The sequence below is a fragment of the Jaculus jaculus genome, chromosome 9 (genome assembly GCF_020740685.1).
Source record: "Jaculus jaculus isolate mJacJac1 chromosome 9, mJacJac1.mat.Y.cur, whole genome shotgun sequence".
Classification (NCBI taxonomy): Eukaryota; Metazoa; Chordata; class Mammalia; order Rodentia; family Dipodidae; genus Jaculus; species Jaculus jaculus.
Window position 1 is genome coordinate 95,723,746 of NC_059110.1, and position 14,160 is coordinate 95,737,905.

At 41.6% G+C, this 14,160-nt stretch overlaps 1 protein-coding gene across 5 annotated transcripts in view; it reads left to right on the forward strand.

The window, feature by feature from the left end:
* Bcas3 (BCAS3 microtubule associated cell migration factor) overlaps positions 1 to 14,160 on the forward strand; it is a 664,126-nt gene that overhangs the window by 7,327 nt on the left and 642,639 nt on the right. For all 5 annotated transcript variants that reach the window (XM_004664529.2, XM_004664531.2, XM_045159845.1 and 2 more), the window contains one exon: positions 233 to 287. In XM_004664529.2, the coding sequence (XP_004664586.1) occupies positions 233 to 287 (55 nt within the window). The remainder of the gene's footprint in view (positions 1 to 232; positions 288 to 14,160) is intronic.

Genomic DNA, 14,160 nt, shown 5'->3' on the forward strand with positions numbered 1-14,160 from the left:
ACAAAATAAAAACCAAACCAAAACAAAATGTTAAAAACTTGATTACATTGAATAACAAATGCAAAGACTCATGAAACCAGAATGTGGGTTATAATTATCAGGTGATGTGAGTTGGCCTATTGTTTTCTGTTTTACTATGATGAGTGAATTTTTTAGAGCTTCTAAATAGAGCTTGTCTGTGGTCTGTTTTAAAGAATTGTCATAACAAATATTGTTTGTCTTCCTTTTCTAGAGAGCAGTCCTACATGGAAAGTGTTGTGACTTTTCTACAGGATGTTGTGCCACAGGTAAGTGTGCGTGTGTGCATGTGTGTTTGCAGAAATTGTAGTTTTTGGGGTAAAAGTTCTGAAATCTTTTAATATTTTCTTTATTTGTGAGGCACACAGAGGCAGGTAGAGATGCAAGCGATGGGTCATGGTAGGGCCTCTAGCCACTACAAATGAACTCTACACATATGTGCCACATTGTGTTTTTGGTTTTACATGGGTAGTGGGGAGTTGAACCTGGGTTCTTTTGCTTTGCCAGCAAGTGCCTTAACTCTTAAGCCATCCCTCCAGCCCTTTGAAATCTTTTGTTTCCTAGACTCAACTGTAAAGTGAGTCACTTGAGGAATTCTTGTGATGTTTTAGCAATTGTGAGAACTATATTATGTTACAGTATAGATAGTTTGCAGTTTTGTGATGACAGTGGCTTAAGATACTACCCCTGTGGGCTTGTTTCTCTAAGAACAGTCAAAACAAGGTGTTAGTTGAGAATTGGGACTCTTTAGTTGGGTTTCTACAGTGCTGGGAGTCAAACCTAGGGCTGTGAAAGTGTTATTTAAGTGTCCTACTACTAAGCCACCCGCTCCCCAGCCCTTTCCAGTTGGGTTCTATTTCATAAATATCTTTATTGTCCAAATGAATATGTGACAGTCTGTGGCTGGGAGTATGGGTGAGTGGTAGACCACTTTATAAGCATGCATGAGATCCTGGGCTTAGACCTCAGCACCACAAAAGTGTGCCCCTCCCACAAAGAGGTTCTTGGCTGCAGTGAGAATAGCAATACATACTGTGTACTTAATTAACTAGATAGTAACTCTGATCGCAATCCTCACCACTCTCCTGTTGAGAAGTAATTTTTTTTTTTGCCAACTAGTTATGTCTCACTAAGCCTTTAAGCTCTCTTAAATGTGAGAATAATGCAGAGAATGGCTTAGCTGTTGTCATCTAGTATACTACTGCTCAGATTTAACTCCAGTGTCACTTAACATCATGTTAGAAGTAGTAATTTTAGGGGCTGGAGAGATGGCTTAGCTGTTAAGGTACTTGCCTGCGAAGCCTAAGGACTCATGTTCAACTCCCCAGATCCCACATAAGCCAGACGTGTAATGTGACTCATGTTCAAGATTGCACATGTGCACAGGGTGGCACATGTGTCACCTGGAATTTGATTACAATGGCTGGAGGTCCTGGCATGCCAATTCATTCTCTCTCTCTCATAAAAAAAGGCCAGTCTGGCTGGGCATGGTGGCACATGCCTCTAATCACAGCACTCTGAAGCAGAGGCAGGAGGATCATTGTGAATTCTAGGCCACCCTGAGACTACATAGTGAATTCCAGGTCAGCCTGGGGTAGAGCAAGACCTTACCTTGAAAAACAAAAACAAAAGAAGAAAAAAATGAAAAAAAAAAAAAAAAGCCAGTCTGTTGGGCTTGCTTCAGAAAAGAAAGTAATAATTTTAGTGGTCCATGCCTTTCCTAACATTTGAAAGGCTGAAGCCAGCCTGGGCTACAAGAGTGAGTTCCAGGTTAGCCTGGGCTAGAGTGAGGCCCTCCCTCAAAAAAAAGTAGTAGCCTGGGCATGGTGGCTCATGTCCTTAATTCTAGAACTTGGGAAGGTGAGGTAAAACCACTGTGAATTTTAGGCCAGCTTTGGACTACAGAGTGACTTCCAGGTCAGCTTGGGCTACAGTGAGACTCTGCCTCAGCCATCCAACACCCTAAAAAGTAATAATTAAAAAAAAAAGCAAAGGGTTCTTCTTTGCTCTGTGTGGCAAATGTTGGTCACTTGCTGCCATGGCGTCTGCAGCTGCACTGTCCCTGAGAGGTCAGAGATCCAGTACACCAATTTTCTGACACTGTCCTAGAAAAGTCCAATGTCTAGATTTCAGTTTAATTTAACAGTATATATCCAGACAATTTTTGTTTTTGAGTTTTCGAGGTAGGGTCTTATTCTAGCCCAGGCTGACTTGGAATTTATTATGTACTCTCAGCCTGGCCTTGAACTCAGGGTGATCCTCCTACCTCTGCCTCCCAAGTTCTGGGATTAAAGGCATGCACCACCATGCCTGGCAATTCAGACAAATTTTTTTTTAATCATAATGGTGCTGAAATCATTTATTCACACTCTTTTTTATACTTACCAACAATTTTTTGACAACTTCCATAATTGTAGATATTATCTCATGGTAATTCCCTCCCTCCCCCACTTTCCCCTTTGAAACTCCACTCTCCATCATATGCCTTCCCCCTTTGATTCAGGCTTTCTTTTATTTTGATGTCATTATCTTTTCCTCCTATGATGATGGTCTTGTGTAGGTAGTGTCAGGTACTGTGAGGTCATAGATATCCAGCCCATTTTGTTGTATGGAGGAGCATGTTGTAAGGAGTCTAACCCTTCCTTTCATTCCTTACATTCTTTCTACCTTTGGCTCTTACATTCTTTCCACCACCTCTTCCGTAATGGACCCTGGGCCTTGGAAGGTGTGATAGAAATATTTCAGTGTTGAGCATTCCTCTGTCACTTCTTTTTTTTTTTTTTTTAATTTTTTTTTGTTCATTTATTTTTTTTAATTTTTTTTGGTTTTTCAAGGCAGGGTCTCACTCTGGCTCAGGCTGACCTGGAATTCACTATGTAGTCTCAGGGTGGCCTCGAACTCACGGCGATCCTCCTACCTCTGCCTCCCGAGTGCTGTGTTCCTTTATTTATTTGAGAACGACTGACACAGAGAGAAAGAGGCAGATAGAGAGAGAGAGAGAATGGGCATGCCAGGGCCTCCAGCCACTGCGAACGAACTCCAGACGCATGGGCCCTCTTGTGCATCTGGCTAATGTGGGTCCTGGGGAATTGAGCCTTGAACCAGGGTCCTTAGGCTTCACAGGCAAGTGCTTAACTGCTAAGCCATCTCTCCAGCCCTCCTCTGCCACTTCTTCTCAGCACCATGGTGCCTTCTGAGTCATTCCAAGGTTACCACCATCTGAAAAGAGAAGCTTCTCTAGCCAAAAGTGATTAATCTGTTCTCCTTACATATATTAAGTCTCCCTCCCTTTCTATTCCCTTTATATCTCCTTTCTAGCTTACTGGCCTCTGCTACTGAGTTTTCTTCCTACTCACACAGAAATCCAATCATTTGCAGCTAGGATCCACATATGAGAGAGAACATATGATGTTTGGCTTTTGGGGCCTGGGTTACCTCACTAAGTATAATCCTTTGCAGATCCATCCATTTCCCTGCAAACTTCGTAACTTCAATTTTTCTTTACTGCTAAAGAGAACTCCATTGTGTAAATGTGCCACATCTTCATTATCTACTCATCAGTTGAGGGGCATCTAGGCTGGTTCCATTTCCTAGTTATTATGAATAGAGCACCATTAAACATGGTTGAGCAAGTATCTGTAAGGTAGCGAGACGAGTCCTTAGGATATATGCCTTGGAGTGGTATAGCTAGGTCATATGGTAGATCTATTTTTAGCTGTCTCAGGAACCTCCACACTGATTTCCATAATGGCTGTACCAGATTGCATCCCCACCAACAGTGTAGAAGGGTTCCTCTTTTTCCGCATCCTCGCCAGCATTTATGGTCATTTGTTTTCATGATGGTAGCCAATCTTGACAGGAGTGAGGTGGAATCTCAACATAGTTTTAATCTGCATTTCTTTGATGATTAGGGATGTATAACATTTGTATTTCTTCTTTTGAGAACTCTATATTTAGTTCCATAGCCCATTTTTTTTTTCCAGGCGATTTTCTGTACTGGAACCCAGTGCAGAATTTTTACTAGAACAGCTCTGTGTACAGGATTCATGCAGAGTTTATGCAGATAATGGCTTATATGAAACAAAATAGAGAGCAACTTCTCTACTTCAAAAGCAGGAGACATCTTGGCTCACTTGAGACTATAGATAAATATTAGACCTCCCTGACAGCTCAAGAATTGACACCACGCTGTTTCCAGCATTCCAGAACCAGGCACAGATGTCCTTCTTCTGAAAACATAGTTGTCAACAGAATCACAGAGTGTTCTGCAAATATAATGCCACACATTGCCCATTTTTTTTTTTTTTTTTTTTTTTTTTGTTGAGGTAGGGTCTTACTCCAGCCAAGGCTGACCTGGAATTCACTATGGAGTCTCAGGGTGGCCTCGAACTCACAGCAATCCTCCTCCTTCTGCCTCCCGAGTGCTGGGATTAAAGGCGTGCGCCACCACCACGCCCAGCCATTGCCCATTTTTTAATTGGGTTGTTTTATTTCTTAATGTTTAATTTTTTGAGTTCTTTATACATCCTAGATATTAATCCTCTATCAGATGTATAGCTGGCAAAAGATTTTCTCCCATTCTGTAGGTTGCCTCTTTGCTCTATTCACAGTATCCTTTGCCATACAAAAGCTTTGTAATTTTATGAGGTTCCAGTGGTTGATCTGTGGTTTTATTTCCTGAGCAATTAGGGTTATATTCAGAAAGCCTCTAGCCACTGCAAATGAACTCCAGATGCGTGTGACCTTTTGTGCATCTGGCTTATGTGGGTCCTGGAGAGTCGAACCAAGATCCTTTGGCTTTGCCGGCTAATGCCTTAACTGTTAAATCATCTCTCCAGTCCTGTTTGCCAATATTTTATTGAGAATTTTTGCATCTATGTTCATGAGGGAGATTGGTTTGTAATTTTCTGTTTTTGTTCTGTCTTTGTAATTCAGACAATTTTAATTAAAGTAGACAACCAAGGTCTATGATACATGCAAGGAAAAATAAAATGCTCTCAAATGAAAACAACCTGAGATTTTATTTATTTATTTATTTATTTTTGATTTTTTGAGGTAGGGTCTCACTCTAGCCAAGGCTGACCTGGGATTCACTATGTAGTCTCAGGGTAGCCTCGAACTCATGGTGTTTCTCCTACCTCTGCCTCCCAAGTGCTGGGATTAAAGGTGTGCGCCACCACACCCTGCTTATCACTTTCTTATAAAAGCATCTTTTGTGTAGCCAGTAACCCCATGTAACAAATAGTTTTTGTTGCCCAAGAGAGGGAGGCTGTGAACAGAAGCTTTGAGGGAATAGCACAGGAGGTTCCAGTGAAACAGAAATAGGGGCTGCTAAAATTATAGGGGAAAATACTGGGCACTTTAGTTTTTAATGAACATAATACTTTATAAATGAGATAACAGGCCACTAATCTATGAAATTGACTGTAAAGCTTGGAACAGAGTAGGTACTGTGGAAGTGAATTTATAGGCTTTGATCTAATAATTAGAATATTCATTCAGTAATGTATGTTGTTTGTCCTCTGTGCAGTCCATTATTCTTGTCATTATAGAAAGAAAACTTGGGTAGTAAACATTTACTTGCACTGAGGGGATTCTCACCGACTGTCCTAAGCCTTCATGGTCTGATGGAGTGCTTAGCAAACTTCTGTAAATGATAACCTATGTTTTGCTGTTCACGCTTGCTCTTTCCCAGCTACTGGTTATATAAAGGAATGGGTATGACTGTGTTCCAGTAAAACTAGTCATGAGCACAGGTGGTAGGCCAGATCTGGTGATTTGTGGCTGGCTTGCAGCATAATTAATATCCAGCTATAATCCATGTCTAAATATAAGTACCATGGTAACATAGAGGAAAGAAAGCAAACTAATTTGGAGCGGGCTGTGGGAGCACCTATCTCCAGTCTTTGTACTTGGGGAAGCTGAGGTAGGGTGATTGAGAACTCCAGGCCAGCCTGGGTTGTATAGTGAGATCCTGCCTCAGAAACCAAGGAAACAAGTAGGTGAGCAAGCACTCAGGCACACTGGCAAACAGAAGGTTTAACGAACCAGGTGACATTTCAACTGAAGCACCATAAAGAATGCAATCTAACACAAGTGAACCACAGGAGTGGGTGATGGGGACAGTGGGGTTGCATCGGGCTTCATGTCACCTGGTGATTCAGAGAAGAGACACTGATGGTAGATCCAACTTTATATTTCAGCTCTGTGTCTTAAGTAGCTCTGGACAAAGTTATTGAATCATTCTATAAACATAGAGTCCTTGTTTATAAAATGAGTCCAGTCATTCAATTCGTTGTGGGTTTGTGCTATGGATTAAAAGGTGGCTCACAGACGCCTGCTGTTTAGTACTACTAAGAATCTAAACTCATCATTTGTTTTTTCGTAGTAACACTATTTCTTGCTGTCTTCCCAACTACCACTGCCCTTCAATCTCATTCTTGTCTCTCAAGTCATACGTTCAGAAAGAGTGTGCGTACACACCTGGCACACAGTGGGTGCTCAGATACTAATTTCCTCCATACCTTCCTTACCTACTATGGAGCTGCCATCTCCCCATATGATTTGAACCCAGTGATTAGCCATTGGGTAAATTTTGGCTTTTGTAGAAGCTTTCAGTAGATAGGGAAAACAAAACAGGGAGGAAGGTATTCTAAAATAAGATATTTCTAGGTTTAAGAAAGAAAGATGGAAATTACTGTGTGACATTGTCTAGGTTACTTTGGTTGAAAAACATTTCTGGTGGATTTCTTTTCCTTAAGGACTCTAAATGCAACTTGCTGGACTCTGCACCCATCATGTTGGAAACCCTAACTGGATCTGTGTATGTAGGAAGTTTTGTCAGAAAACATTTTTAACTTGCAGTATTTAAAAGAATCATATTTACTGTTCTTAATTGTCATTCAAATGCATGTTCTGTCTATTGTTCAGGGATGGGAAGTAGTTTCGCAAAAACCACCTAATGTTGTATAATAATGCCCCATTGATTTTGCTGGTTAAAAATACAGTATTTTTGGCTAAAAAAAAAAAAAAAAAAAGGGTGGCTCATATGTGGAGGATAAAAGCAAGTGGAGCAAGTGTTAAGTCATCTTTCATGGAAGGGGCCTCAGAGAAAAGACCCTGGGCCAGAAGTGTAGATTTATCGCTGTGTGTATGTCTGTAGGTTCACGTGCATGTGTATGTATGTATATGTGAAGGTCAGAGGGCAAAATTGGGTGTGATTCCACAGGAACAACATTCACTTTTAAAAAGTTTTATTTATTTATGAGAGAAGTATATGTATGTGTGTGTTTGTGTGTGTGTGTGTGTGTGTGTGTGTGTGTGTGTGTATGTATGTATGTATGTATGTATGTGTGTCATTGCAAATGAACTCCAGACGCATGTGCCACCTCGTGTATCTGGACTTACATAGGTATTGGGGAATCTAACCTGGGTCCTTTGGCTTTGCAGGCAAGCACCTTAACTACTAAGCCATTCCTCCAGCCTATTTTTTTTTGTTTTTTTTTTTTTGTTTTTTGTTTTTTTGAGGTAGGGTTTCACTCTAGCTCAGGCTGACCTGGAATTCACTATGTAGTCTCAGGGTAGCCTTGAACTCATGGCGATCCTCCTATATTGGCCTCCTGAATGCTGGTTTTAAAGGCATGTACCACCATGCCCAGCTCTACTTCGTTTTTTTACAAAAAATAATTTTTAGGGCTGTAGAGCTGGCTTAGCAGTTAAGGAATTTGCCTACAAAGCCAAAGGACCCAGGTTCAATTCCCCAGTAGCCACGTAAGCCAAATGCACAAGGTGGCACATGCATCTGACGTTTAAGTTTGTTTATAGTGGCTGAAGGTCCTGGTATGCCATTCTCTTTCTATCTGTCTCTTTCTGTCTCTCTCTGAAATAAATAAAATATTTAATAAATAAAATAAAATATTTTTAAAAAGGACACGCACCTTTAATCCCTTACTTGGGGGCAAAGGTAGGAGGACCACCATGAGTTCAAGGCCAGCCTGAGACCACATAATGAATTCTAGGTTATCCTGGGCTAGAGCAAGCCCCTACCTTGAAAAATTAAAAAAAAAATAGTTTTCTTGGGCTGGAGATATGGCTTATCAGTTAAGGTGCTTACCTGCAAAGCCTAAGGACCTAAGTTTGATTCCCCAGTACCCAAGTAAACCATTTGCATAAAGTGATGCATGCAGTGGCTGGAGGCCCTGGCATACATTCCCATTCTCTCTATCTGCCTGCCTCTCTCTATCTCTCTCAGATAAATAAATAAAATACTAAATATTTTTCTTCATTTATTTGAAAGAGAAAGAACGAGAGATAAAGAGACATAGAGGAAGAGTGTATATGGTAACACCAGGGCCTCTTGCCACTGTGAACAAACACAAGACGATTGTGCCAGTTTATGTATCTGGCTTTATGTGAGTACTAGGGAATTGAACTTGGGCCATCAGGCTTTGCAAGCAAGTGCCTTTAACCATTGAGCCATCTCCCCAGCCTATTATCTATCTCATTTGAGACAGGATCTCATTGGCTTAGAGCTCACCAATTAGGCTAGATTGTGAGATCCAGGGATTCACTTCTCTCTGTCTTCTCAGTACTGGGATTACAGCCATGTGACACCAGTCCTTATGTTTCTTTGTGCGTACTAGGGACTAAACTCAGGTTCTTATGCTTGTGAAATTAACTGAGCTCCTTTCCCTTCCCCCCCTTTTGAAACAAGGTCTTGCTCTATAGCTCAGGCTCCTAGCTGTCCTATCTTTTCTTTCTTTTCTTTTTCTTCTTGTTTTTGGTTTTTTGAGTTAGGGTCTCTCTCTAGCCCAGGCTGACCTGGAATTCACTGTGGAGTCTCAAGGTGGCCTCGAACTCACAGCAATCCTCCTACCTTTGCCTCCCAAGTGCTGGGATTAAAGGTGTGTGCCACTACGCCAAGCCTTTTTTTTTTAAATTTTATTTATTTATTTATTTATTTTTTGAGGTATGGTCTTGCTCTAGCTCAGGCCAACCTGGAATTTACTATATAGTCTCAGGGTGGCCTTGAACTCACAGCCATCCGATCTTTGCTTCTGGGATTAAATGCTTGCGCCACCATGCCTGGCCTTTTAAAATAATGTTTATGTTATTTATTTGTGGGAGAGAGAGAATGGGTGTTCCAGGGCCTCCAGCTGCTGCAAACTAACTCTAGATGCTTGTGTTTGTTGCCTAATGCATCTGTTTTATGTGTGTACTAGGGAATTGAACCTGGATCCTTAGGCTTCACAGGCAAATACATTAACTGCTAAGCCATCTCTCTGGCCCTTAGCTATCTTATCTTAACCTCACAAAGGCCAGATTATAGGCAAGTACTAACATGCCAGACCCTAACATGACAATTTGTCATTGTAGTGGTGTGATTTAGTGATTTTAGGAGCTTCTGACCATATTTTGTTTAGGAAAGCCATAGTAGGAGTATTTTTTTTTTTTTTTTTGAGGTAGGGTCTCACTGTAGCTCAGGCTGACCTGGAATTCACTATAGAGTCTCAGAATGGCCTCGAACTCACAGCGATCCTCATACCTCTGCCTCCCACTGCTGGGATTAAAGGTGTGTGCCACCACGCCCAGCTGGCCAAATTAAAAAACAAAACAAAACATTTTCTTTACTATTAAATATATATATATTTTTTACAGGTAGGATCTCACTCTAGCCCAGGCTGACTTCAGGGTGGCCTTAAACTCACAGAGATTCTCCTACCTTTGCCTCCTGAATGCTAGGATTAAAGACATGTGCCATCATGTCTTTTTTTGTTTGTTTTTTTAATTTTGAGAGTGAGAGTGAGAAAGAGGCAGAGAGGAAGAGAATCAGTGTGCCAGAAACTTCAGTTTTCTCCAAATGAACTCCAAATGCATATGCCCTTTCCTGTGTGTGTGTGTGACATTGCGTATATGCATCACTGGGTGTCTGGCTATGTGGGACCTGGAGATTTGAACATGAGTTCTTAGGCTTTGTAGGCAAGTGCCTTAACTGCTAAGCAATTTCTCCAGCCCTTAACTTAAAAAAATATTTTTATTTACTTATTTGTAAGGAGAGAGATGGGGGGGGGGAGAGAATATGAGTGAGTAGGGGCAGGCCATGGCCTCCTGCCAGTGAATATGAACTCCAGATGCATGTGCCACTTTGTACATCTAGCTTTATGTGGGTACTGGGGAATTGAACCCAGGCCATTAGGCTTTTCAGGCAGCACTTTAATTACTGAGACATCTCTACAGCCCCTCCCCCTCCCTTTTTTGTTTTTTCAAGGTAGGGTCTCACTCTGGCCCAGGATGACCTGGAATTCATTATGTAGTCTCAGGGTGGCCTTGAACTCATGGCAATCCTCCTACCTCTGCCTCCCGAGTGCTGGGATTAAAGGCGTGCACCACCATGCCTAGCTTTTTTTTTTTTTATTTTTATTTTTTTGGTTTTTCAAGGTAAGGTATCATTCTAGCCTAGACTGACATGGAATTCACTATGTAGTTTCAGGGTAACCTTGAATTCAAGGTGACCTTCTTACTTCTAGAGGCCTCCTAAGTGCTGGGATTAAAGGTGTGCACTATCATGCTTGGCAGATATTTTATTTATCTGAAAGAGAGATAGAGAAAGGGAGTGCCTGAGCCTCCAGCCACTGCAAACTCCAGACGCAAATACCAGCTTGTGTATCTGGCTTACATGGGTACTGGGGATTGACCCTAGGTCCTTAGGCTTCCCAGGCATGCACCTCCTTAACCCCTAAGCCATTTTTCCAGCTCATTCTTTACTGTTTTGATGACATAAGACCACTGCTATCTAACCTTTTTGTCCACATTTAATCTAGAATCTATATTGGTACGAATGTCAGAAACAGGAGAATGGTAGTTTTTGCTGTTATATTCCAAATTCTGTTTTGTTTTCTGTTCAAAATTCTGTTTGTTAAATTCATAGAGCCTAGAACTTACCCTCTGGGTCTATAAATGAAGATCCCCATACAGACAGACAGAGAAGTGCTGCAACAGATAGCTGCTTCAGCAGTTATCACACTGAGTTAGTGCTAGTTGTGTGAACTGATAGCATTGTTGACTACAGGAACCCTTCACTGTATCCTTTGACAAGCGAATCCACTTAACGAAATCTATTTTAGTTTTTCAGGTAATTTATTAACTTTCAAGTTTGATTTAGTTTAGGACAAGTTACAGTAAAATTTTGATTAAGTCTTATGAAAACACTTCAACATTATATTGTAGGCTTTTCTTGAGGTCATGATACAGAGTGGTTTTTTGTTTTGGTTTAAATATATATATATATATATATATATATATATATATATATATATATATATATATATATATATATATGCAAGCAGAGAGAGATAGAGAGAATGGGAGTGCCAGGGCCTCCAGCTGCTGCAAATGAACTCCAGATGGATAGGCCACTTTGTGCATCTGGCTTTATGTACTGGGTACTGGGGAATCTAGTTCTGGTCATTAGCCTTTGCAGCCAAGTGCCTTAACCACACCTTAACTGCTAGGCTCTCTCTCCAGTCCTGACATGAGTATTTCAGGGTTTGTTTTGTTCTATGGTAGGGATCAGACCCAGGGCCTCACAAATGCTAAAGTACTCTACCTCCTAGCTACACTGCTAGCCAAAAGTATGAAAAGTTTTTTTCTTTTAATTTTATTTATTTGACAGAGTGAACAGATGCCCAGAGTCTCTAGACACTGCAAAAGAACTCCAGATGCTTGTGCCACCTTGTGCATCTGGCTTATATAGGTACTTGGTAATTTAACCTGCATCATTAGGCTTTGCAGGCAAGCACTTTAACTGCTGAGCCATCTCTCCAACCCATTCTTTTTTTTTTTTTCTTTTCTTTTGTTTGTTTCTTTCTTTTTTTGTTTGGTTTTTCGAGGTAGGGTCTCACTCTAGCCCAGGCTAACCTGGACTTTACTATATAGTCTCAGGGTGGCCTTGAACTCACAGTGATCTGCCTATCTCTGCCTCCAAAGTGCTGGGATTAAAATTTTCATACTTTGGCCTTATTTCTCCACCTCCCCACTCCCCCAGGTAGGATATTGCTCTAGCTCAGGCTGATCTAAAACTCACTCTATAGTCCCAGGCTGGCCTTGAATTTATATCAGTTCTCCTATCTTGGCCTCCTGAGTATTGGGATAAAAAGTGTGTATATGCTACCACTCCTGGCACATTTCTTCTTCTTCTTCCTTTTTAATACTTATTTAAGAGAGAGGGAGAGAGGTATGGCAAAGTCAGAGGACAAACTCAGATGTTGGTCCTCACCTTCCACCTGGTTTGGGATAGGGACTCTGTTTTTCACTGCTGTGTATGCCAGGCTGGCTGTCCTGTGAGCTTCTGGGGCTCTCCTGTCTCCACCTCCCATCTTGTTTTAGGAGTGCTGGGATGATAGACGCATGCTATCCTGTCTGTGGGTTTTGGAGATCTGAACTCTGGTACTCAGGCTTGCACATCGAGAGCTTTTATCCACTGAGCTATTGCCCTAGCCAGTTTTTTTTTTTTTTTTTTGAGATACATTTATTTTTATTTTTTGGTTTTTTGAGGTAGGGTCTCACTCTAGCTTGGTTGGACCTGGAATTCACATTGTGGTCTCAGGGTGGCCTTGAACTCATCTGTGCATCTGGAGTTAGTTTGCAGTGGCAAGAAGTTCTGGTATGCCCACACTTATTCCCTCTGCTAGCCTCTCTGTCTCTCAGATGAATGATCAATAAAATACAAAAAATAAAATAAAACAAAACAGGGTCTTACTATGTAGAAGTCTATTCAGACTGATCTTGAACTTGCATTCCTTCTTCATGTATGCTACCATGCCCAGCTCAATCTTTATTTGTAAGCAGAGAGAGGAGGGGGGAAGAGGGAGGGAGGGGAAGAGTGAATGGGGGATGGCAATGTGTGTGCCACGCCTTCCTGTTGCTACAGTTGAACTCCAGATGCATATGCCACTTTGTGCGCCTGGCTTTATGCAGGTACTGGGGATTTGAATGTGGGCTGTCAGGCTTTCCAAGCAAGTGCCTTTAAGGCTGATCCATCTTTCCAGCTCTCAGTTTTTTAATTTATTTGTATGTGTGCATATTTGTGTCAGAGTGGGTACACAGATGCCATGGTATGTGTGTGGAGGTCAGAGTGCAGCTTTCAGTTCAGTCCTCTGCCTTTCCACCTAATTTGAGGTAGGCTTTCTCACTCTGGATTCTCCTTCTGCTAATCTTTGCTCTGCTTGCCACGAGCCTCCTGGAAATTCTCCTGCCTCTCATCTTGCCATCAGCACCAGTGTGCTGGGATTATAAAAACCCACCACTTATTCTGGTTTTTTACCTGGGATCTAGGGATTTAACTTGGGGTACATTAGCTCTGGCGGCGAGTGCTTAATGCAATGAGACATCTCCTTACCCCTCAATTTTTTCAAGTTAAAATAACAATCTTTGTAGGCCTGGGCATTAAACTGAAGGCTTTGCACAGGCTGGGTAAGTGTTACTAAGTCACATCCTTAGTCAAGTTTTCTTCTCCTTCCCTCCCACCCTCCATACCTCCTTTTTATCTTCTCCTACCTTTTCACTCCCCCTCCTTCCCAGCACTAGGAGACTGAGGTAGGATTCCATTTGGTACCAGCCTGGCCTACAGAGTAAATTCCAGGTCAGCCTGGGCTAGAATGAGACTCTGCCTCAAAACCACCAAAAACCCCTTTTTTAAAAATGTGAAATGTGTTTCATGTGTGGAGACAACTCCTTTTGAAAATAAATATATATATCCTTTTCTTATTTCCAAGGCAGGGTTTCACTCTAGCCCAGGCTGACCGGAATTCACTATGGAGTCTCAGGGTGGCCTTGAACTCATGGCAATCCTCTTACCTGTGCCTCCCAGGTGCTGGAATTAAAGGCATGACCACCATGCCCGGCTTCCTTTTGAATATTGATGTTTCTGACTCTTGCAAGTTTGCAGGAATTAACTGGCAGTTAGAGTCTAGAAGACAGATAAGAGACTAATAAAGTGATACTGTTGAGAAGTGTCAGTGCTGTGCGATTGTGTGATCACAGCACCAGGAGCTACGTAAAAGTGGAGTTCTGCTCATTCCCTGAGCCTTATTTGTTTACCAGCATGGAGGTGGTTGAGGGTGTTATGTGCCTTTGGTACTAAGG